The sequence below is a fragment of the Rhinoraja longicauda genome, chromosome 8 (assembly GCF_053455715.1).
Source record: "Rhinoraja longicauda isolate Sanriku21f chromosome 8, sRhiLon1.1, whole genome shotgun sequence".
Classification (NCBI taxonomy): domain Eukaryota; kingdom Metazoa; phylum Chordata; class Chondrichthyes; order Rajiformes; family Arhynchobatidae; genus Rhinoraja; species Rhinoraja longicauda.
Window position 1 is genome coordinate 10,204,034 of NC_135960.1, and position 26,500 is coordinate 10,230,533.

Genomic DNA, 26,500 nt, shown 5'->3' on the forward strand with positions numbered 1-26,500 from the left:
TTGTCTATTGTCTATTTCCATGAGTCTATCTGAAAGCTTCTTAAATGCGACCATTATCTTTGACTTCACCACAGCGTGGAAACAAGACCTTCAGCCCAAGCCAACCATCGATAGGGCGGCAAAGTGGCACAGCGGTAGAGGGGCTGCCTTCGAGTGCTTACAACCAGAGACCAGGGATCGATCCTGATTACGGGTGCTGTCTGCACAGAGTTTGTACATTCTCCCCGTGACCCGCGTGCGTTTTCTCCAAGAACTTCGGTTCCCTCGTCCCGCACTCCAAAGACGCACAGGTTTGTAGGTTAATTGGCTTGGTATAAATGTATAAAAGATTGTCCCTAGTGTGGGAAAATGTTAATGTGCAGGGATCGCTGGTCGGTGCAGACTCGATGGGCGGAAGGACCTGTTTCCGTGCTGTACCTCTAAAGTAAACTAAACTAAACTAGGGACAATCTATAATTTTACCGAAGCCAATTAACCTACAATCCTGTAAGCATTTAGGGTGTGGGAGGAAACCAGAGCACCCTGAAAAAACCCCTGTGGTCACGAGGAGAACATACAAACTCTGTAAAGATGGAACCAGTAGATAGGATCAAACGTGGGTCTCTAGAACTGGAAGGCAGCAACTCTACCGCTATGCCACAGGGCTGCAGGAAAAGCGATATTTCCTTCCATAACTGTACAAATATTAATATGATTGAAGAAATTAAATGTTATATAATGTAGAGATAAGTGGACAACTGTGAAGTGAGACAATTGTACAATATTGTGATAGAGTATAATTGAGTATAATTTTTTTAATGTGCATTCTTGACAAAAGAGAGTCCTAACCAAGACCAATGTATGGTATTAATCATGGGATAAGTTTCATTTTCAATGAAAGAGTTAAGTTTCATCATTTTTAAGTTATATCCCCGGTTGATGGACATATATCTTGTTATTTTACATTAACGTCAGTGGATCACATTAATAAATGATAACATATAATTTATATTTCCCAATAGTACAAACACCGAGAATATCAGAAGTCCACGAAAAGCCATTTCTTCTTTCCGATTCACCTGAAGCATAAATGGTATTTAGATTACAATATTTTTTTTTTAGTTTAGGTCCGAGTCACAGTGGGGAAACAAGCCCTTTGGCCCACCGAGCCCATGGTGAACAGCGATCCCCACACATTAACATTACCCTACACATACCGGGGACAATTTTACATTTATATCAAGCCAATTAGCTTACAAACCTGTACGTCTTTGGAGTGTGGGAGGAAACCGGAGATCTCGGAGAAAACCCACGCGGTCACGGGGGGAACATACAAACTCCGTACAGACAGCACCGGTGGTCGGGATGGAACCTGGGTCTCTGGAGCTGTAAGCGCTGTAAGGCAGCAACTCTACCGCTGCGCCACCGTGCAGCCCCGGAAATTTTGTCCAGTCTGCCAAGACGAACATTATAACATTCAGAAAAGAGGCTGATTTGGACCATTTTTAAGCACCATAAATCTGCTCTGAATTCCTTTTTCAGATGAAAAGCACAATTTCAATGAAAATGATGCAAAGATATGAACTAAGAAAACTAAAGCAGAGGAAATAGCAGCAAGAAAAGGCTGTATGGAAACCCAAATCCATTGCACCAGTTAGTCCTCCATCTTGACTCCAATCCACACTCATCCTGATTCAACCTGCTTCATTGAGATCCAGAAATCTACTGGCCTTTGATCCATACTGTTTTAAATGCTAGATATTACGTTTTCTCCACTTGACATTACAGAATGTGAGAGAAAATGATTAAAATTGTGTCTTTAATTTGTTATTTTCCTATGGTATGGCCAATGACAGCCAGCATTGGAAAATCAAAGATTTACATATTCTGGGGTGAAAATCCAGAGTAAAAAAAGAAAATGCAGCAAGCTTATAGTATTCTTTCCGCATATACTGCCTGACCAGTTGAGTGTTTCCAGGCATTTTCTATTTTGATTTTTGGCCAGCATTTATTGTGCATCCTTCTTTTCCTTTGAGATGGCTTATTTTAGTTTAGAGATACAGCACGGAAACAGGCCCTTCGGCCCACCGAGTCCACACCAACCAATGATCCCCACACATTTACACTATCCTACACAAACTAGGGACAATTTACATTTATACCAAGCCAATTAACTTACAATTCTGTTAGTCTTTGGAGTGTGGGAGGAAACCGAAGATCCTGGATGTAGATGGGTGTTAGCGTGTACTTAAGCATTTTATTACACTGGAGAAAGCCTATGCAGGTCACGGGGAGAACGTAGAAACTCCACACAGACAGCACCCGTAGTTAGGATCGAACTCGGGTCTCTGGCGCTGTAAGGCAGTAGCTCTACCTCTAGGCCACTAGGCTGCCCCAATGATGAGAGTAAAGTCTCCTTATGAACAACAATGTTTGGAGAGATAAAGACGTTGTTGGGGGTCAGTGTTCCTGAATTTAGGAACCAGCAGGACCATTTTAAGGGAGGCTCTGTGGCGCAGTTGATAGAGCTGCTGCCTCACAGGGCCATTTTAAGGGAGGCTCTGTGACCCAGTTGATAGAGCTGCTGCCTCACGAAGCCAGCAACCTGGGCTCGATCCTGACTTTGCATGCAGTCTGCGTGCAGTTTGCAAGTTCTTCCTGTGACCGCATGAGTTTTCCTCTGGGTGCTCCGGTTTCCTCCCGCATCCTAAAGACGTGCGGGTTTAGACAATAGACAATAGACAATAGGTACAGGAGTAGGTCATTCAGCCCTTCGAGCCAGCACCGCCATTCAATGCGATCATGGCTGATCACTCTCAATCAGTACCCCGTTCCTGCCTTCTCCCCATACCCCCTCACTCCGCTATCCTTAAGAGCTCCATCCAGCTCTCTCTTGAAAGCATCCAACGAACGGGCCTCCACTGCCTTCTGAGGCATAGAATTCCACACCTTCACCACTCTCTGACTGAAAAAGTTCTTCCTCATCTCCGTTCTAAATGGCCTACCCCTTATTCTTAAACTGTGGCCCCTTGTTCTGTAAGTTCGCTGGCCGCTGTAAATTGCTCCTAGTTTATAGGGAGTGGATGAGAAGGTGATGGGATAACATAGAACTGGCGTGAATGCGTGATCGATGGTTAGCTTGGACTTGGTAGGCCTAAGGTCCTGTTTCCATGCCGTATATCGAACAACTAAAATAAAGCTAAAACTAATAGCGATGGAATAATGATAAACATCCAAATCAGGGTAGTGGTGTGACCTTCATGGAAACATGCAGACGGTCTCCTTTGCTATTGAGGGCGTGCAGCGTAGGTTTACTAGGTTAATTCCCGGAATGGCGGGACTATCATATGTTGAAAGACTGGAGCGACTAGGCTTGTATAGACTGGAATTTAGAAGGATGAGAGGAGATCTTATCGAAACGTATAAGATTATTAAGGGGTTGGACACGTTGGCAGGAAACATGTTCCCAATGTTGGGGGAGTCCAGAACAAGGGGCCACCGTTTAAGAATAAGGGGTAGGCCATTTAGAACTGAGATGAGGAAGAACTTTTTCAGTCAGAGAGTTGTGAATCTGTGGAATTCTCTGCCTCAGAAGGCAGTGGAGGCCAATTCTCTGAATGAATTCAAGAGAGAGCTAGATAGAGCTCTTAAGGATAGCGGAGTCAGGGGGTATGGGGAGAAGGCAGGAACGGGGTACTGATTGAGAATGATCAGCCATGATTACATTGAATGGCGGTGCTGGCTCGAAGGGCTGAATGGCCTCCTCCTGCACCTATTGTCTATTGTCTATTGAATGTGGCTTTGGAATAGTCTAACTAGGTGAGATCAGTGTATTTTAGAATTTGTAAACTTCGCAGCCACTGGGCATTGATGATGGATGGACGATAAGGATGGACACAGCATCAAAGACTTCAAGAGTCTTTTTTTAAGTTTAGTTTAGAGATACAGTGCGGAAACAGGCCATTCGGCCCACCGAGACCGCACCGACCAGCAATCCTCGCACATTAACACGATCCCACACACACGCTAGGAACAATTTACATTTATACCAAGCCAATTAACCTACAAACCTGTATGTCCTTGGAGTGTGGGAGGAAACCGAAGATCTCGGAGAAAACCCACGTGGGCCACGGGGAGAAAGTACAAGCTCCTTGGTCAGGATCGAACACTGATCTCTGGTGCTGGAAAGCAGCAACTCTACCGCTGCGCCACTGTTTAATTCTTACCTGCTTCACCTTTGCAGGAACGCCAAATGCAACAACACAACAATGTAGCGATATAAATAATTAAAGATAATTAAAGACAATTATAGATTCTGTCTCACTTCAGCGCACAATAGAAATTTTCCATCCATAACACTCTGCATGACTCCAGTTAGCGTGCGTTTAGATACCCCAGTACCCAAGGAGAGGGAGGAGTCCTGTTTAGAAGAAGGGTTCCAACCCAAAACGTCACCTATTCTTTTTCTCCAAAGGGTGCTGCCTGACCTGTCGAATTACTCCAGCATTTTGTGCCTATCTCTTGCTTAGCCAGATAGGTTGGAGCTCGCACGATTGGTTCGACTGAAATTCCACCTATTAATTAAGTCCGAAGGTGCCCCTGATTCCGACAAGTTGTTTGAAAACGTACATTCTGCGCTTGAAGTTATTGATGAGGGAATGAGATCATTGTGGAAATTGCTGAATCTCAGCCACTGACAGACTGAGAAGAAAGCTGTGCTGATTTGTACGGAAGATAGACACAAAAAGCTGGAGTAACTCAGCGGGACAGGCAGCATCTCTGGGGAAAAGGAACAGGTGACATTTTGGGTCGGCAGCTTACTTCAGACGAAAAGATAAAGGCCAGAAATGGTCGGTATAGATTGGGCATCGTAGTCGGCATGGGCAAGTTGGACCAAAGGGCCTGTTTCCACGCTGTGTGACTCTATGACTCCTCACTGCCCACCTGTTGCAGGATCACGATTGACCAGAAGTTTATGCCTTTGTCAATTTCCTATTTTCCTAACAAATCTAGACAAATAGACTTTATCTGCTAAGGAGACTCAGGTCCTTTGGAGTGCAAGGGGCACTCCTAAGGCCCTTCTACAACACGGTGGTTGCATCGGCCATTTTCTATGGAGTGGTCTGCTGGAGCAGCAGCATCTCAGCGGCGGAGGGGAAGAGACTCGACAAGCTGGTCAGGAAGGCCAGCTCTGTCCTGGGTTGCCCCCTCGACTCAGTGCAGGTGGTGGGAGAGAGGAGGATGATGGCAAAGTTAACATCGCTGCTGGACAACGACTCCCACCCCATGCAGGACACTGAGTAGCTCCTTCAGTGACAGACTCCTTCACCCCAAGTGCGTGAAGGAGAGATATAGGAGGTCCTTCCTGCCCGCTGCTGTGAGACTGCACAACCAGCACTGCTCCCAGCGGACGAGTCAACAGTAACAGCTAAGAACACACAGAAAACCGATGGCAATTTATGTATCTTTTATTTATAATGAATGATCTCTTGCTCTCTTGCTATCCTCTTTGCTGCTGTAACACTGTAAATTTCCCCGGTGTGGGATGAATAAAAGAATATATTATTATTATTATTATTATATAGTTCAGGCAGGTAGTTTTTAATTTTAGTTTTAGAGATACAGCGCGGAAACAGGCCCTTCAGCCCATCGTGCCCATCCCGACAAGCGATCCATGCACATTAACACTATCCTACAGACACTAGGGACATTTTTAAACATCCACAACATAAACCAGCTCAAAATGGGTCATTTTAACCTTGGGAGGTGGTTTGTGCATCCCCAGCGTATTAACATTTAAAAACTGTTGCTTGCACAATTGTCAGTGCCCATGACCTCCTCCTTGTTAATCTGTCTGCTGTGGCTTCAGACCTGCCTCCGCCTCTTTGCAAGGATGCTGTTGAGTAGATTGATGAGCGGTGTAGTGTGCCATGTCATTTAAGACAACTGGCCTTGCAAAGATTTCAAACTGTGTCACTTCCCCTTCAGCAGAGATGAGAGCATTTCAGTCAACTGTTTGCACATCCATCCGTCCATGTTGCGATTCCTTTTACAAAATGTCCTACCACTGTTTTTTTTTCCCTGTTTGAAGAATGCAAGAGACTGCATTATCTTCTGCAGGTACAGCATCGATTTTCCGGCACCTTTGGATCCAGAGGCTTGCCGGATTATCAATTTTGCCGGATCAACAGGGTGGCAAGGTGGTGCAGTGGTTGAGCTACTGCTTTACAGCACCAGAGACCCGGGTTTGATCCCGACTACAGGTGCCCTTCTGTACGGAGTTTGTAAATTCTCCCCGTGACCTGCTTGGGTTTTCTTCGAGATCTTCGGTTTCCTCCCACGCGCCAAAGATGTACACGTTCGTAGGTTAATTGGCTTGGTATAAATGTAAATTGTTCCTCGTGTGTGTAGGATAGTGTTAATGTGCGGGGATCGCTGGTCGGCATGGACTCAGTGGGCCGAAGGGCCTGTTTCCACGTTGTATCTCTAAACTAAACTGATTTAAAAAAGATCACGTATAAATAATTGAATACACCTCTGACCCACTGATTATACCCCTCTCGTATCTTTAAAGCACCAGGGATAGCTCGAAACTTAAATAAAGAATTAACAATTAACAAAGGGCAGCCACGGTGGCGCAGCGGTAGAGTTGCTGCCTTACAGCGCTTGCAACTCCGGAGACCCGGGTTCAATCCTGACTACGGGTGCTGTCTGTACAGAGTTTGTATGTTCTCCCCATGACCGCGTGGGTTTTCTCTGAGATCTTGGCTTTCCTCACGCATTCCAAAGACATACAGATATGTGTAAATTGTGTATGTGTAAATTGTCCCTTGTGTGTAGGATAGTGATAATGTGTGAAAATCACTGGTCGGTGCGGACTCGATGGGCTGAAGAGACGGTTTCCGCGCTGTATCTCTAAACTAAACTAAACTAAAATAAGCAATTAATTCTTTCAGCATGTGGGCACATGCCCCAAAAGACCAGAGCCACACGCAATGGTCTCGTAATTTTGTCTGGACTAAAGGAGGTGCTGGTTCATTAGTTGTCGGAAAATCGGTGGTGTACCTCCACTGTTCTGTGCTCCGTCTGAGGAGCATTTAGTTTAAAGATACAGCACGGAAACAAGCCCTTTGCTCCAACGAGTTCACGCCAACCAACGATCCCCGCACTCTACACTATCCTACACACACGAGGGACAATTTTCAAATTTACCAAAGCCATTTAACCTACAAACCCGTACATCTTTGGAGTGTTGGAGGAAACCAGAGCACCCGAAGGAAACCCACGCAGGTCCGCGGGGAGAAGGTACAAACGCCGTACAGACAGCGCCCATGGTCAGGATCGAGCCCGGGTCTCTGGCGCTGTCAGGCAGCAACTCTACTCCTGCGCCACCGTGCCGCCTGTGACTACTGCAGCTCAGAGGGGCTTGATCAACCTTGTGGCTCTGTGGAAAATCATGTCAACATCCAGCTGCACAAACAAAATTGCTTCAGTGTTACGATCCCTCAATAATTTCATGACAAAGCCTCCAACCTGCAGAGTGAATATGCCTCGGAGCCCTTTCCCATCCACACTGGTATAAAGCACCCCTGCCTACATCATTTTTCACACAGATAAAATAACATTAATTCAGACCTGTCTGCCACAGGGAGTGGAGACTGACGGCAGCCCTCCATCTTCTGTATCCACGCTAAAATCCTAATAACATCAGTGATAACAATCAAACACAGACAGTAGTGTTGCATACTGAAATGAAGGTTGTCAAATATCTGTTAACCACTTTTCCCAGATCTCCCTCTATCTTCCTGTCTCCACCTATATCCTCCCTTTGTCCCGCCTCCCTGACATCAGTCTGAAGAAGGGTCTCGACCCAAAACGTCACCCATTCCTTCTCTCCTGAGATGCTGCCTGACCTATAAGAAAATAACTGCAGATGCTGGTACAAATCGATTTATTCACAAAATGCTGGAGTAACTCAGCAGGTCAGGCAGCATCTTGGGAGAGAAGGAATGGGTGACGTTTCGGGTCGAGACCCTTCTTCAGACTGCCTGACCTGCTGAGTTACTCCAGCATTTTGTGAATAAATACCTTCGATTTGTACCAGCATTTGTAGTTATTTTCTTATACTACCTGTTAACCACTTCATAAGTTCATTAGTTCAAGAGTCAGGAGTGTTTTATTGTCACATGTCCCAGATAGAACAATGAAATTCTTACTTGTTGCAGCAGAGTATGTAAACATAGTACACTGTAACAATATAATAAACGAGAAGGAAGTCTGTGTGCATAGATACACATACTTACATATACACACACATATATATATATATATATATATATCAGTCTGTAGAAGGGTCTCGACCCGAAACGTCACTCATTGCTTCTCTCCAGAGATACTGCCTGACACGCTGAGTTACTCCAGCATTTTGTCACACACACGCACGCACGCACACTTCAAAGTCCAGGTCAGAATCCATTGTGCCAATCTTTCAGAACCCTATCTTTCAACAGTCGGTCCTATCATAATGTACAAGCAACATATAGTTTACAAAGTGATGGCAATCCAAATGTACTCCTACAGCTGTGCAGAAGACACTTGGAAAAAGCCCAGGAATGCCCACAGCAACGCTGTCTTCAGATGATCCTGAATGGAAACTGGGCCAAACATAGGCAGGTGGGTCCTGTGTAGATGGGGCGCGTTAGTCAGCACGGGCAAATTGTGAAAAAGGCCTGTTTCCACGCTGTATGACTCAGTGACTCACTCAAGCCTTGAGAGCAAATTTTCTGTACAAAACAGATGTTAAAACAGGGCAGTTTGCTCTCTTGATTGGTATTAAAGAATCCATTGCACTTCCATATGTCCTTATCAAAAATAAGTATCCCTCATGACTCCATTGTCCATCTGTGATATTGATTATCATGTTGTTGCCAGTGTTTCTCGCATTAAGGCAGCATATAAACGCTATGAGAACTTCATTCATTATGAAGCTCTTGGGATAAATACATTGATTATGATAGGTGCTAAATAAATAAGCTCATTGTCAAAATGTTTTCAAACAATTTATCAGCTATGATGAGGTAACATTGAAATTTATTGTTTAATTCTCATGGATTTACTTCATTGGCTCAGATGTTATTGCATGAACCCAGCACCTACGCTTTTAGTTTTTTGTTATTTTTAGAGATACAGCATGAAAACAGGCCCTTTGGCCCATCGAGTCCATGCAGACCATTGATCGCCAGGTTCACACTAGTTCTATGTTATCCAACTTTCGCATCCTACAACGCCAGGGGCTACAACGCTAGAAGCCAATAAATCTACAAACCTCCGTGTCTTTGGAGTGTGGGGGAAAACCGGAACACCCAGAGAAAGCCCTTGCAGTCACATAGAGAATGTACAAACTCCGTACAAGCAGCACCTGTAGTCAGGATCTAACCTGGGTCTCTGGCGCTGTACGGCAGCAGCTCTACCGCCTCACCATGTGATGTCACTACTGGTCTACTATCTATGCAGTATCTGAAGAGGAAGGGTCCTGACCCGAAACATTACTTATCCATGTTCGCCAGAGATGCTGCCTGACCCACTGAGTTACTCCAGCAGCAATTTGTGTCCTTGTGTGCAATCTAACATCTGCAGTTCCTCATTCCTACTTCATAAAATTGTGGTTAACCTGTTTGGTGTATTGCATGCAGTTCTGATCACCCCATTACAGGAAGGATCATAATCATAATAGCCATCATCATAATCATACTTTATTAGCCAAATAGGTTTTGTAACATACTACAGTCAGACCAATAAAAATCAACAGACACACAAAATACATTTTAACATGAACATCCACCACAGTGACTCCTCTCTGTTGTGGAAGGCGAAAAAAATGTTCAATCTCTTCCCTTCTTTGTTTTCCCGCAGTCGGGGGCCCCGAGCCTTCCGTTGACGGGGCGATCTTGACTCCCGTAGCCGGCGGCATTTGGGCTCCTCCACATCGGGACAATCAAGCTCCTGCATCGGGGGAATCTCAGCTCCCTCGCCGGGTCGGGGCAGGTCAAACCTTCCGTGTCCTTGGAGCTTCCCGACTTCGGTCTCTACCCGAGACTGCGAGCTCATCGATGTTGAAGTCCGCAGGCCGCGGTTGGAGCGTCGATCCCAGGCAAGGGATTGCAGGCTCCGATGGTAAGACCACGGCCACGCGGTTGGGCTCAAAGTCAGTCCCGAGCAAGGCCGCCAGCTCCATGATGTTAGGCCGCAGAGCGACCGGAGATACGATCCGGAAAACAATCGCATCTCCGGCAAGGTAAGAGATTGAAAAAATGTTTCCCCTGACATCCCCCCCCCCCACCCACCCCCCACATAAAACAAACCAGAGAACATAGTTTCAAAACACACTGAAAATAACAAAAAGACGAAAAGGCAGACAGACCGTTGGCGAGGCTGCCATCGCTGACAGCGCCACCCGGTGGTAAAGGATGTGGTGGCTTTGTAGAGTGGGGAGGGAAGAGGTTTACGAGAAGACTGTCTGGGTTTGAGTGGATAAATGTAGGGAAAGGTTGAACCAACTTGGACAGTTTTCCCTGGAAGGTCAGAGGCTTCGGGGAGACCCAAAATATGTACGTGACATTATGAGAGGCATATTTGGGGTAGACCGTCAGGACCTTTTTATCAGGGTGGAAATATCAGGGGTTAGAGTGCTTTAAGATTACAGGGGAATAGTTTAAAGGAGATGTGTGGTGTAGGTTTTTTTTACACTGAGAGTGTTGTGTGCCTGGAATGGGCTGCAAAGTGTGGTGGAGACAGATACCACAGTGGCATTCGAGAGGCCTTTAAATAGGCACATGGATATGCAGGGAATACATCGACCATCAATCACCCCGTACACTAGCAGTGTCCTACACAGTGGGAACAACTTACAATTTTACCAAGCTACTTGCAGGTAAAATGTTCCTAATGTTGGGGGAGTCCAGAACCAGGGGCCACAGTCTAAGAATAAAGGGGAGACCATTTAAAATGGAGGCGAGAAGAAACTTTTTCACCCAGAGAGTTGTGAAATTGTAGAATTCTCTGCCACAGAAGGCAGTGGAGGCCAATTCACTGGATGAATTTAAAAGAGAATTGGATAGAGCTCTGGGGGCTAGCAGAATCAAGGGATGTAGGGAGAAGGCAGGCACAGGTTACTGATTGTGGATAATCAGCCATGATCACAATGAATGGCGGTGCTGGCTCGAAGGGCAGAAATGGCCTCCTCGTGCACCTATTTTCTAGGTTTTCTAAGTTTAATTAACCTACAAACCTGTACGTCTTAGGAGTGTGGGAGGAAACCGGAGCACCTGGAGAAAACCCAAGCAGTCATTGGGAGAAAGTACAAACTCTGTACAAACAGCACCCGTAGTCAGGGTCGAACCAGGTCTCTGTGAGGCAGCAACTCTACCACTGCGCCACAGAGTTGATGGAAGGACAGAACAAGCCCCACCCTGGATAGTGCTAGGGCAACTTTCAAAGGCTGCAAAGTCTTGTCCCGAGCTTTACCGGCTGCCAAAGCTGTCCATGAGTATAATTTTTTTTTTAAGTAAATTATTTAAACATTCAAACAATCAGAAATAATAGAAAATGGAAAATTATTTGAAAGATCAACTAGAAAAATAAACATCAAATACTCAAGTAATTGAATAAAACTTTAGGCAAACTGGAAATAATGAAAAAGGATCTTTCTCTGTATAATTCCCATTGAAGTCCCTCGACAAGTCTAACCTGATCCAGAATCCGATAAGCAATGGGGGATGGGGGGGAGGAGAGGGTGCTGCACCAATGCAGGAGAGGTTTGGGCTCAACCGGTCCACGGTCTAGTAATTTTATATATTTCTTCTATCTTGTCTCAAACACGCCAGTGGAAACGACTCTCCTTATAAATAGTACAGTCAATTGCAGTCAATATCCTGGTGAACCTCTTCTGCACCTTCTGCAAAGCCTCTATGTTCTTCCCATGCCCATCAATTCCAAATGTGGCCCAAGCAAAGTTTTGTACAGTTGCAACTTGACTTCATAAGTTCCAGAAGCAGAATTAGGCCATTCAGCCCATCAAGACTACTCCGCCTTTCAATCGTGAATGATCTATCTTTGCCTCTCAACCCCATTCTCCTGCCTTCTCCCCATAACCCCGGACACCCGTACTAATCCAGAATCTGTCAATCTCCGCCTTAAAAATATCCATGGACTTGGCCTCCACAGCCGTCTGTGGCAATGGGTTCCACAGATTCACCACCCCCCGACTAAAGAAATTCCCCCTCACCTTTCCAAAGGTATGTCCTCTTATTCTGAGGCCAACTAACCTACAAACCTGCACGTCTTTGGAACGTGAGGGGAAACCGGAGCACCCGGAGAAAACCCATGTGGGAGGACCCACAGGGAGAATGTACAAACTCCGTACAGACAGCACCTGTAATCACGATCAAACCTGGGTCTCTGGCACTGAGGCAACAGATCTACCACTGTACCACTGTCCTACACTTCTTTAAGAATTCTTTAGAGGGAGAACTGCAGCTGTTTACCTGTACGTGTCTTGCTAACCAGCTTCAAGTGTTTTTAGCAAATAGCACAGCTGAACAAGAATTGTAATTTATTTAAAACTACACAAGGCACTGTTTCCAAATTCTAACTACATATAGTAGCTCTCAGGGTCTTCATTGTCGATTACAATCCTATATAATTCATAGCAATCTGCTATCCTTATAAGATCTCAAACAAGCACCTGAGGCAAAATGAATAATCGGTTTCTTGAAAAGAATGTGTAGGAAGGAACTGCAGATGCCGGTTTAAACCGAAGAATGACACAAAAAGCTGGAGTAACTCAGCGAGACAGGCAGCATCTCTGGAGAGAAGGAATGGGTGACGTTTCAGGTCGAGGCAGGTCTGAAGAAGATGTCTCGACCCGAAACGTCACCCATTCCTTCTCACCAGAGATGTTGCATGTCCCACTGAGTTACCCAAGCTTTTTGTGTCTATCTTCTTGAAAAGAATGTTTTAAAAAAAAAGAACTGCAGATGCCAGAAAGCGGAAATCGTGTCATAAAGTCTGTGTTTTAGTTACAGCATGGAAACACAGCCTTCAGCCCACCGAATCCACATTGACCATCCATCGCCCGTTCACACTAATTCTATGTCACCCCACCTTCATGTCCACTCCCGACGCACTAGGGGGCTATTTACGGAGGGCTACAAACTCGCACGTGTTTGGTATGTGGGAGGAAGCCGGTGCACCCGGAGGAAACCCACCTGGTCAAAGTGAGAACATGCAAACTCCACACAGACAGCACCCCAGGTCAGGATCGATCTTGGGTCTCTGCCACTGTGAGGCAGCTGCTCTACCAGCTGCACTACTGTGCTACCCTAGAGCCATAACGTCACAGCACGGAAACAGCCCCTTTCCCCCAATTCATGCACGCTGGCCAAGATGACCCATCTAAGCTGTTCCCATTTTGCTGCATTTGGGCCCTATCCCTCTAAACCTTTCCTATTCATGCACCTGTCCAAGTGTCTTGTAAACACTGTTATAGTACTTGCCTCAACTACCTTTTCTGGCAGCCTGTTCCATATACCCACCACCCTCTGATTGAAAACGCTATCCATCAGGTTCTTATTAAATCTTGCCCCTCTCACCTTAAATCTATGTCTGCTGGTCCTGGATTCCCCCACCCTATCTAATCACCACACAATTTTCTACATCTCTAAAGGTCTTCCCTCAGCTTCCCTAGCTTCACTAGGGTCAATCTTCTCTGCTCTCTTGCCAGCTTAATAACACATTTCCTACAGCAGGATAACCAAACTGAACACAATAGTCCAAATGCGACCCCACCAACATGTTGAAAACTGTAACATAACATCTCAACTACTGTACGCAATACCCTGACCAATGTAGCTAAAGCATGACCAATGTAGCAAAAGGTCTCCAAATCTGAGGAAGGATATTCTTGCTATTGAGGGCGTGCAGCGTAGGTTTACTAGGTTAATTCCCGGAATGGCGGGACTGTCGTATGTTGAAAGACTGGATCGACTAGGCTTGTATACACTGGAATTTAGAAGGATGAGAGGAGATCATATCGAAACGTATAAGATTATTAAGGGATTGGACACGTTAGAGGCAGGAAACATGTTCCCAATGTTGGGTGAGTCCAGAACAAGAGGCCACAGTTTAAGAATAAGGGGTAGGCCATTTAGAACTGAGATGAGGAAAAACTTTTTCAGTCAGAGAGCTGTGAATCTGTGGAATTCTCTGCCTCAGAAGGCAGTGGAGGCCAATTCTCTGAATGCATTCAAGAGAGAGCTGGATAGAGCTCTTAAGGATAGCGGAGTCAGGGGGTATGGGGAGAAGGCAGGAACGGGGTACTGATTGAGAATGATCAGCCATGATCACATTGAATGGCGGTGCTGGCTCGAAGGGCCGAATGGCCTCCTCCTGCACCTATTGTCTATTGCCTTCTTTACCACCCCACCTTACCTGTGATGCAACCTTTAGGGAACTATGTGCCTATACTCCTCGATCCCTCTGCTCTACAACGCTCTCCAGAGCACTACCATTCATTGGCACCATGATAGACACAAAAAGCAGGAACAACTCAGCGGGACAGGCAGCATCTCTGGAGAGAAGGAATGGGTGATGTTTTGTGTCGAGACCCTTCTTCAGACTATTCACAGTAAAGGTCCTGCTCTGGTTTGACTTAACATAATGCAACACCTTGCACTTATGTGTTAAACTCCATTGGCCATTCCACAGCTCACTTACCCAGCTGATCAAGCTTCTGCTGTAACTTTTGATAACTATCTTCATTGTCTACGATATCACCTACTTTAGAGTGCGGGAGGAAACTGGAGCACCCGGAAAAACCCCACGCAGTCACGGGAGGAACGTACAAACTCCATACAGACAGCACCCATAGTCAGGGTCAAACCCGAGTCTCTGGCTTTGCAATTTAGTTTAGTTAATTTAGAGATACAGGCCCTTCGGCCCACCGCGTCCGCACCGACCAGCGACCCCCGTACATCAACACTACTCTACACACACACACTAGGGACAATTTTACATTTATAGCAAGCCAATTAACCTTTGAATCTGGAGTCGTCTTTGGAGCGTGGGAGGAAACCAACGTTCTCTGAGAAAACCCACGCAGGTCATGGGGAGAATGTACAAGTTCCATACAGACAAGGAGCCGTGATCAGGATCGAACCCCCGTCTCTGGGGCTGTAAGGCGGTAGCTCTACTGCTGAGCCACCTTGCCGCCCACAGTCCTGTGCAAACTTACTAATCATTCCTTGTACATTCTCATCCAAATCATTGATATCGACTGGGCTTATATTCACTGGAATTTAGAAGGATGAGAGGGCATCTTATAGAAATATATAAAATTCTTAAGGTGATTGGACAGGCTAGATGCAGGAAAATTGCACCCGATGTTGGGGGAGTCCAGAACCTGGGGGTCATAGTTTAAGAATAAGGGGTAGGCCATTTAGGACTGAGATGAGGAAAAACTTTTTCACCCAGAGAGCTGTGAATCTGTGGAATTCTCTGCCACAGAAGGCAGTGGAGGCCAATTCACTGGATGTTTTCAAGAGAGAGTTAGATTTAGCTCTTAGGGCCAATGGAACCAAGGGATATGGGGAGAAAGCAGGAACGGGGCACTGATTTCGGATGATAAGCCATGATCGTATTGAATGGCGGTGCTGGCTCGAAGGGCAGAATGGCCTACTCCTGTGCCTATTTTCTGTGTTTCTATAAACCACAAACAGCACTGGGCCTGGAACTGATCCCTGAGGCACACAACCAGCCAGAAGCCTGCTGTACAAAACTAAAGTGCCGAAAGTGTTTAGCAGGAGAGGCAGCATCAGTGAAAGGAGGAACAGAGTTCAGGTTTCAAGTTGAAGTCTTTTCACTAGGACTTGGCGATTTGAAGAGCGAATGTTTATTTAAAATGCTTGGCGGGCATGAGAGAAATGGAAAGCGAATTCTCTTGAAACCTCTGCTGACAGGTTCAATGGCTGGTCTGAAAAGAAACTCAAGAGTAATAGATTTTTAGATTATTTTCTTTAGATATTTAAAGGAATCAAAGGGCCTAGCAAAGAAAAGCAGAACCAAAGATAAACGAACAGCCATGGTGGTGTATTTTGCATCAATAAGTCTTAACATTGTCTTTTACTGAAGTCAAAAGAAAGGGGACTCGACTCTTCCAGGAGAAGCTGATAAAGAGATTTAAATCATTTTCAGTCACTTGAGCCAAACGAACTGTATGGCAGCAGCTTGCAGTTGGCTTCTGAAATTTGATTCCATTTAAGATGTTCAAACCAGGACCCAGAAGCGGGCTTGTTGTAAACTCCAAGGCACAGTGCACTATTAAACATGCAAGATCAAAGAACATGACCCAGAGTGAATTTCCACCCCATTGTTCCTTGGTGAAGAGTCCATACAATAGCACAAATAAATGTAAATAGGGCCGGCACGGTGGCGCAGCGGTAGAGTTGCTGCCTTACAGCGCCAGAGGCCTGGGCTCGATCCTTGACTACGGGTGCTGTCTGTACGGAGTTTGTACGTTCTCCCCATCACTGCATGGGTTTTCTCCCTCCTAACCCCATTCTCCTGCCTTCTCCCCATAACCTCTGACACCTGTACTAATCAAAAATCTATCCTTAAAAATATCCACTGACTTGGCCTCCACAGCTTTCTGTGGCAAAGAATTCCACAGATTCACCACCCTCTGACTAACGAGGGTTCTTCCCTTCCAGAATATAACGTTGTCTGTACCCCAGTGCTGATTAGAAGCTGGTTTTGTTCACGGAAACACACAAAGATCCACATGGTTTGTTGGCTTCAGTACAACGGTGAAAGTTTGTGAAACTAACTGAAAGAATTTTACGAAATTCCAGGATCAAACATAAAATGATGGTCAGAGATTGTTTAATTTCACTTACAAATCCTTACCACTCATGATAAGGAATCCATTGTTTAAGGAAATGAACAAGTATGCTTGTATCTTTGAACATGTTGGAGTAAAATAGGACTATTTATTTTCATATGTTCTTAAGTTGTCGGAGCGGAACACAACCATTCGGCCCATCAAGCGTACTCGACCATTCAATCGTGGCTGATCTATCTCTCCCTCCTAACCCCATTCTCCTGCCTTCGACACATAGCTTCTGAGAACCGTACTAATCAATCAATATAACAATCATTTTTGCACAATAATTAATCCGAACATTTTTTGTTAATTACATTTGTAAGTTTACAAATTTAATTATACACACAGTTTTCAAAATGGAAGTTCGAAAGACTTACCCAAATGCTGTCTTCTTGACGATACTGCTTCCAGTTCCTTCCAGAATCACTGAACATGAGCAGATAGCTTATTACCCAGTCTGAACTACCATATCGACCTTGAGTTGCTATGCCTGAGATTTCTGTCCGCTCACCAAGATCCATCTGCAGCCATTGGTATTTGTTAGATTCCAGTGGGGACCATCCACCTGCCCCTGAGATACAATAACACCGTTAGTAAATCCAGATGCAATAAAATTTGTTTCTGATTTTGATTAAGTGTGAATAACTAGATCCCAAGCCGAATGGATTCCCATATTTTACATTCAAGAAAAATAATTAAGTCGCATAAAACAATAGCAATATGGTCTTATGGTTTATCTACCTAAGGTACTCAAGAAAACCCCAGCAAGTTCCACATTTTCACCAAAACAAAATCTTCATAATCATATAAATGTGGCAATAAATTCCACAGATTCACCACCCTCATCTCCATTCTAAAGGTATTCTGAGGCTGTGCCTTCTGATTCTAGACTTTCCACAGTACTGGAAACATCCTTTCCAAATCCACTTTATCTAGAAAAGTAGTTGAATTGGTTTGAATTGGATACATTTTATTAGCCAGGTATGTATACATACAAGGAATTTGCCTTGGTGCTTTGCTCGCAAGTAACAACACGATATACAGTAGACAATTAAAAATAAAAACATTATAATTTAAACATGTGAAGAATGAAATAAAATACCAGAGCAAAAGGAGGCTACAGACTTTTGAGTAGAGCTACTGTTCGTGGGGAAAAAAAGCTGTTTTTATGTCTGGCTGTGGCGGATTTGACAGTCCGGAGTCGCCTTCCAGAGGGAGGTGCTTCAAAGAGTTTGTGGCCAGGGTGAGAGGGGTCAGAGATGATCTTACCCACTCGCTTCCTGGCCCTTGCAGTGTACAGTTCGTCGATGGGGGGGGGGGGGAAGGTTGCAGCCAACAACCTTCTCGGCTAATCGAATGATGCGGGGGGGGGCATCGAGAACAAAGGGGACCCGACCTGGGGGGGGCACATGAAGAAGGACGAGTACTTTTTGTACGTTTGTCGGGACCTTTGTGGCATATCCTTTGAGTAATAGACAATAGACAATAGGTGCAGGAGTAGGCTATTCGGCTCTTCGAGCCAGCACCACCATTCAATGTGATCATGGCTGATCATTCTCAATCAGTACCCTGTTCCTGCCTTCTCCCCGTACCCCCTGACTCCGCTATCCTTAAGAGCTCTATCTGGCTCTCTCTTGAATGCATTTAGAGACGGCCTCCACTGCCTTCTGAGGCAGTGAATTCCACAGATTTACAACTCTCTGACTGAAATTGTTTTTCCTCATCTCCGTTCTAAATGGCCTACCCCTTATTCTTAAACTGTGGCCCCTGGTTCTGGACTCCCCCAACATTGGGAACATGTTTCCTGCCGCTAACGTGTCCAACCCCTTAATAATCTTATATGTTTCGATATGTACTTTGTTTGCAAAATCAAAGAATTTCACTGGACCTAGCTAGGTACAAGGGACACTAAAGTATCATCATCATTATCGCCATCATATTTTCTGCAGTGGAGGATCTAAAGTATCTTAGACCAGATGTCAGTGAGCTTCTTGCTTTACTCGCTTGGCCAGCTTACAACCCAACAGGATGAACGTGGATTTCTCCAATTTCCCTGTAACCCCTGCATTCCCACTTTCATCCCCCACCCTAGTCGTCCTACTAGTTCCACCGTTGACATCCTTGTATCCCTTCAACTCATCAACAATCAGTTCTGTCATAAATAGAAATATTAGGAATCTGAGGGGGAACTTTCACCACACAAAGGGTGGTGGGTGTAAGGAACAAGCTGTCAGAAGAGGTAGCTGAGGCGTTGACTATCCCAACATTTAGGAAACAGTTAGACAGGTACATGGATAGGACAGGGTTGGAGGGATATGGACCAAACGCGGGCAGGTGGGACGAATGTAGCTGGGACATGTTGTGGGTAAGTTGGGCTGCATCACTCTATGACTATATGACTGTAAAGATGTGTGAGCGGGTGTGTTATTTGGGTGCTGTAAATTGCCCCAAGAGTGTAAGTGAGTGTTAAAATCTGGAAGGAAGTGGTGGGAATGTTTTGAAAATAAAATGGCATTTGTGTAAATGGGTGCTCAATGCTTGGGGGTGGAATCAGTGGCTGAAGGCTGGTTTCCGTGATGTATATCCCTCATAATCATGCTTTATTAGCCAAGTATGTTTTGCAAGATACGAGGAATTTGATTTGCCATACAGTCATACCAATAAAAAGCAACAAAATACATTTTAACATGAACATCCACCACAGTGACTCCTCCACATTCCTCACTGTGATGGAAGGCGAAAAAATAGTTCAATCTTCTTCCCTTCTTTGTTCTCTCGCGGTCGGGGGCCTCGAGCCTTCCGTTGACGGGGCGATCTTGGCTCCCGTGGCCTGAGGTGCGATCAAGCTCCTGCATCGTGGGGGAATCTCGGCTCCCCTGCGTCAGGTGACTCACCACGGGTCGGGGCTGGTCGAACCTTCAGAGACTGGAGCTTCCCGACAGTCGAGACTGCGAGCTCCTCGACGGTCAAATCCGCAGTCGGAGCGTCGATCCCAGGCAAGGGATCGCAGGCTCCGATGGTAAGTCCACAGCCCCGCGGTGGGGCTCAAAGTCAGTCTCTCTAACTCTAAGTCCCCCAGCTGCAGAGATGGGAGTTGAACATGTCTCCGAAACAATGGAACAGAACTCTGTTGTTCACTTCTTGGACTTCTGTTATCACCCCCGTCCTCTACAAGCTCCACTGGCTCCCCATCCCCCAGAGAATTCAGTACAAAATCGTCCTCATGACCTACAAACCCCTCCATAACCTGGCCCCATCCTACCTGACTGACCTCCTCCACAGACACACTCCCACCCGCACCCTCCGCTCTGCTGCTGCTAACCTCCTGTTCCCCCCCCCCATCCGGACCAAACTAAGATCCTGGGGGGACAGGGCTTTCTCCATCGCTGCTCCCACCCTATGGAACTCACTACCCCAAACCGTCAGAGACTCCTCCTCACTCACCACATTCAAAACATCACTGAAGTCTCACTTGTTCAGCACTGCCTTCAATCATTGACCGTCGCTCCACCTTATTCTTCCTTTTCTGTTCGTTTATTTATTTATCTTTATGTTATATCTAATATGTAAAGCGTCTTTGGGTTTCTAGAAATGCGCTATATAAATGTAATGCATTATTATTATTATTATTATTGCAGTGGATTATCCGTTATACTACCATGTCCAATGTGGTGCTGAAAGATTAATTCTCCTCTCCCTGTGTCCAGCGCTGGTCAGTCATGCATCTGATCATAATTGCGAGCCAGAGTTGTGGGAGCAATTAACTCTACACTGTGTCACAACCTGCCTGCAGGCTCTATTCATTCCATTTTAGCCATCGCAGGTTATATTCATTCCAGTTTAGCCATCACAGGATATGTCACTGGAGTTCATTAAAGCAGGATAAATATATTTTGCGGACAGGATTGGGGGTGGCAGTGTTGCTGCTCTTACAGCGCCAGAGAGCTGGGTTCGACCCCAACCACCGGTGCCGTCTGTACGGAGTTTGTACGTTCTCCCCATGGATTTTCTCCGGGATTTTCGGTTTCCTCCCACACTCCATAGATATACAGGTCTGTAGGTTAATTGGCTTGGGATAAATGTAAATTGTCTCTAGTGTGTGTAGAATAGTGTTAATGTGCGGGGTTCGCTGGTTGGTGCAGACTCGATGGGCCGAAGTGCCTGTTTCCGTGCTGTATCTCTGAAACTAAAAAAACTAAAACAGTGTATAACAGCCTGCCTGCAGGTTATATTTGTTCCACTTTAACCATCACAGTTATGTCACTGGTGTTGGTCAGGATAAATATCATTTTGTGGACAGGGTTAGGGTGGCACAGTGGTAGAGTTGCTGCCTTACTGCGTCAGAGACCTAGGTTCGATCCGGACTACCGGTGCTGTCTGTATGGAGTTTGTACGTTCTCCCTGTGACCGCGTGGGTTTTCTCCGGGTGCTCCGGTTTCCTCCCACATCCAAAGACATATCGGTTAATTGGCTTCTGTAGGTTGTTCCTAGTGCGTGGGATAGAACTACTGCACGGGTGATCAACGGTTGGAGCGGACTCGGTGGGCCGATGGGCCTGTTTCCACGCTGTATCTCTAAACTAAACTAAATTAAAAACTAAATCCACTAATTTACCTTGCAAGTCATGAATTTCCAGCTTTGGTGATGCCGCAAATATTGCCACTTTGCTGCTTGCCCCATGGAGAACCGTTGGGTTATTTCCAATCCATGGCTCGGTGAATCTTGGGCCTCTACACATATCAACTGGAGTTTGGACACTGTGCCACTAGAACCAGCTACTCCACAACTGCACTCACTTCTGAACCCAATGACAGCATACTGACCTGCTTAGGAGAGGGACTGGGTGCACTTTGTATCTGGCCCTCACTTCCACTAAATGGTTAGCATACTTAACAACCAGATAACCCGATCATAAGATCATAAGTGATAGGAGGAGAAGTAAGACATTCGGCCCATCAATTCTACTACACCATTCAATCATGGCTGCTCTATCTCTCCCTCCTATCCCCATTCTCCTGTCTTCTCCCCATAACCTCTGACACCGTACTAATCAAGAATCTATCTATCTCTACTTAAATATATCCACTGACTTTGCCTCCTCAGCCTCATGTGGCAAAGAATTCCACAGATTCACCACCCTCTGACTAAAGAAATCCCTCCTCATCTCCTTCCTAAAAGAACGTCCTTTAATTCTGAGGCAATGACCTTGAGTCCGAAACTCCCCCACATCCTGATGCCCATTCATTTGAAAGGGCTTATTGGTCTTGCTCGATTGAGCTAAAGATAGGCACAAAAAGCTAGAGTAATTCAGTGGGACAGGCAGCATCTCTGGAGAGAAGGAATGGGTGATGTTTCGGGTCGAGACCCTTCTTCAGACTTGAACAGCTAAATGGTTTATTTGCATATTTCAACATTTTCAATCATGAACATGCACCTTCAGGTGATCGTTCTTTTCTTTAAATGATTTTTCTCCATTTGGACTGCTTTTAAATGCCTTGACGAAACTGTTTCGTTTAGCGTAGAGCTGCAACGCGGAAAAAGCTCCAACGAGCCCTGCACATTAACACTATCCTACACACCCTAGGGACAACTTACATTTATACCAAGCCAATTAATCTAAACAATCTGTACGTCTGTGGAGTGTGGGAGGAAGCCGAAGATCTCGGAGAAAACCCATGCAGGTCACGGGGCGAACGTACAAACTCCGTACGGGCAACACCCGTAGTCAGGATCGAACCGGGGTCTCTGGTGCTGTGAGGCAGCAACTCTACTCCTGTGCCATCATGCCCACACCTATGTTCTGCTCCTTGCATTCATAAGTTCATCTAAATTGGCCCTCTGTATGCGGAATGGTTGCTGTGAGTAGGTGGGCAATGTGGATTGTAAATCTGGTCATTCAGGGGGCCAAACAAAATGTACAATAATTAAAATATAAAGACAAGATTGAAGGCGAATTACGTCAAATCGTTAAGGGACAAAACTGGACTTCTGAGCATAAATAAAAATGAGTGGAATTAGTTTACTATTGTTAATCCAGCCCCTTTCACATCAAAATCTCTCAAAAATGATTCATGCACTAAATTACTTTTTGAAATGCATTGACACATTTTGGTGGCAGATGGTTTTTAATTTTGCATAAGTTCCTTTGAATCAGATGGGCACAGCGGTCAAATTTGCAGATACCAACAAAAAAAAAAGAAAGAGGGGGACATTTTGTTTGAACATAGAGGGACAAGCGTTGATCTGCAAAGAGATCAGGTGACAAGCACAGCAATGTTGGGAACCTCTGCAGATTAAGTATAACACTGGCAATGTAAATGCCCGTCTGCAACATCCGCTGTCTTCAGCAATTATGGAGAGATCGAATTGACAGGGACCGACAGATGTTAGAACAAAAAAAAAAGAGTTAGTTCCTGCGTTTATCTTGCCTTTGCAGTTTCCGTGAAAGCAACTGCTGCAGATGCTGGATATTAAAACTAGTCAGGAAGTCAGGGTGCAGATTTGTAGGACTTGTGACTTCCACACTTGGAATAGTTTAGTTTGTTGTCAGGTGTACCGAGGTACAGTGAAAAGCTTTAGTTGCGCGCTAACCAGTCGGAGGAAAGATTATACATGAGTACACTCAAGATACATGATTAAGGGAATAAAGCTTAGTGCAAGACAATGTACAGTAAAGCTCAATTATTGATAGTCTAAGTAAGGGTCTTCAATGAGGTAGAAAGTAGCTGACGACCACTCTCCTTGTCCTGAAAGGTCATTGTTGCAGAAAGGGAGGTTCAGTTGCCTGATAAAGGAGCATTGAGTGCATTTCTGGTCATCCCAATCCTGGATGTGGCGGCTTTAGGAGAAGGTTTGCCAAAATGATGCCTGGATTAGGGACTGTAAGATACAGGGGGAGGATGGGCAGACTTGGACTGTTTTCTCTGAAGCACCAGAGGTTGCGGGGAGACCTGATATAAGAATATGAAATTATGACAGGCATAGATAGTGCAGAAGGCAAGAGAGAGCTAGATAGAGCTCTTAAGGATAAGGGAATCAGGGGGCATGGGGAGAAGGCAGGAACGGTGTACTGATTGAGAATGATCAGCCATGATCACATTGAATGGTGGTGCTGACTCGAAGGGCACCTACACTACACCTGGCTCCTGCACCTATTGTCTATTGTCTATTGTAGTCAGCCAGGACCATTTTTCCCGGGATGGAGAACATCAAATACTAGTGGGCAGAGCCTTAAGGCGAGAGGGGTAAAGTTTAAAGATGAGTGGCGTAAGCCTGGTTCCACAGAGAGTGGCGAATGCTTGGAACAGGCTGCCATAGGTGGAGGTTAAGACCGATACGACTGTGGCATTTTTAAGAGACATTGGGATAGAAATATGGATATGGATGTGGATTATGTGAAAGCAGATAGATGGTCTTGGCATCATGTTCAGCACAGACATTGTGGACAGAACGGCCTGTTCTCTATATCCACCACTTTAATTCACCATCCTTCTCCTGGTCTGACCTTTCTGTCTGTGGCCTCCTCTGATATTATCACAAAGCTCAATACATCCTTAAGGAAAATTTACTTCAGTTTACTTTAGAGATACAGAGTGGAAACAGGCCCTTCGGCCCACTGTGTCTGTGCCGACCAGCAATTCCCACACGCTAACACTACCCTGCACAAACTAGGGACAATTTAACAATTATATCAAGCCAATTAACCCCTACAAACCTGTGCATCTTTGTGGTGTGGGAGGAAACCGGTGAAAGCCCATGCAGGTCACGGGGAGAATGTACGAACTCCCTACACACAACACCCATAGTCAGGATGGAACCCGGGTCTCTGGCGCTGTAAGGCAGCAACTCTACCGTTACACCACCGAGCCGCCCTTAAAATCCTTCTCTCATCTGGAGTCATTGAAGGCTTCCAGACTCAACACTGAATTGTCCACCTTTCGGTAACTTTATTTATGCCTGTCATCGGTTTTTAAATCAGTTTTTTTTCTCTATTAGTAGATTCTGGCCTTCCGGCCACACCCTTCCTATTAGCAACACATTGCACAGTCAACGAAAGATAATGTGTTTCTGACTGTTGTTTGATCTGCTTTATCTCACTCCAATCAGATACTTTCATTTCATTCCACCCCTCTCTCACTCCCACCTTCTCTGTGACTGAAAACAAACTTACTTTCTCTCTTTTCCAATTCCGATGAAGGGTTTAAAATCTTTTAAACTATTTCCTTTCCACGGATGCTGCCTGACCTGCTAGGTATTTCCGGTGTTCCCTGTTTTTATTTCAGATTTCAAACGCCTGTGGTTTCTGATTAGAGTCACAGAGTCATAGTGACACAGTGTGGAAACAGGCCCTTCGGCCCAACTTGCCCACCCAGGCCAACATGTCCCAGCTACACTAGTCCCACCTGCCTGTGCTTGGTCCATATCCCTCCAAACCTGTCCTATCCATTCCCATTTTATTCTCTCCAAATCTCAGATTCTACAGCTCACCACCCCTCCAGGGACAATTTCTAGTGGCCAATTAACCCGCCAAGTTGAGAGCATTCAGATGCAGGGGAAACCATGAAAGTGCAAATTCCTCACTTGCAGCCTATCCACTGCCTAAAATGGCGGCACTGCCATAGCAGCTGCCGCTCACCTGCGGTCCATTTGTCTTTGTGTTTTTGTTGGTTTTTTTGGTCTTAATTGTAGTTGTGATGTGGTGTTTTTGTGTTTGTGTACTATGTGTGTATGTGGGGGGAGGGGGAAACTGTAACACTATAAATATGTGCCCCTTCAGAACGGAGACCCGACCTTTGTTTTCTGGGTATTGTCTCCGTTCCAGCTGCGGCCCACCATCGGCCCAACTCCTGGAGCTGTCGGCCTCCAGGGCTCTGGTTCGCAGAGCCCGCGGATCGGACTTACCACCACCGGAGCCGGCCGTCTTCGGAGGCTGCGACTGCGGCTGCGACTCGCCTTAGGCTCGGGCCGCGTGGATGCCGACATCGGGAGCTCCGGCAGCGGCAGCGTGTTCGCCCGCCCCGGATCGCGGGGCATGGGGCGCGGACATTTCACCGTCCGGCGCGGCCTAGGATGGCCGCGGGATATTTCTCTGCTGGGCGGGGGCTTCAATGTCGGGAGCCACGACCGCCCCGACGTGCAACAACAGCGGCAGCAGCGTGTTCGCCCGCCCCGGATCGGACTTACCACCACCGGAGCCGGCCGTCTTCGGAGGCTGCGGGAGCGGCTGCGACGCGACGCGCCTTGGGCTTGGCCCGCTGTGGACCGTCCGGTGCGGCCTCCAACCACAACAACCTGACTGGGGGCGAGGACAGCGGGAGAAGGGAAAGACATTGTGGCCTTCCATCACAGTGAGGAGAGAGAGGACTGGAGGAGACTCACTGTGATGGATGTTTCTTTGATGGATGTTTCTTTTTTGTGTGTTTTTTTGGGGGTTGGGTGGTTTGAGTGCCTGTTTGATGTTTTTATTGTTGGACTGTGTTTTTGGGGGTTTTGGGGTGTGTGATTTGAATGCCTATTTAATGCTTCTATTGTTGGACTGTGTTTTGGGGGTTTTTTGGGGTTGGGTAATTTGGGTGCCTGTTTAGT

At 45.9% G+C, this 26,500-nt stretch overlaps 1 protein-coding gene across 1 annotated transcript in view; it reads right to left on the reverse strand.

Annotated features, from left to right (window-relative positions):
• The window catches only part of LOC144595738 (contactin-associated protein-like 5), a 644,436-nt gene that overhangs the window by 530,810 nt on the left and 87,126 nt on the right, over nt 1-26,500 (reverse strand). Inside the window, exon 3 of the mRNA XM_078403317.1 lies at nt 17,293-17,486. Within this exon, the coding sequence (XP_078259443.1) occupies nt 17,293-17,486 (194 nt within the window). The remainder of the gene's footprint in view (nt 1-17,292; nt 17,487-26,500) is intronic.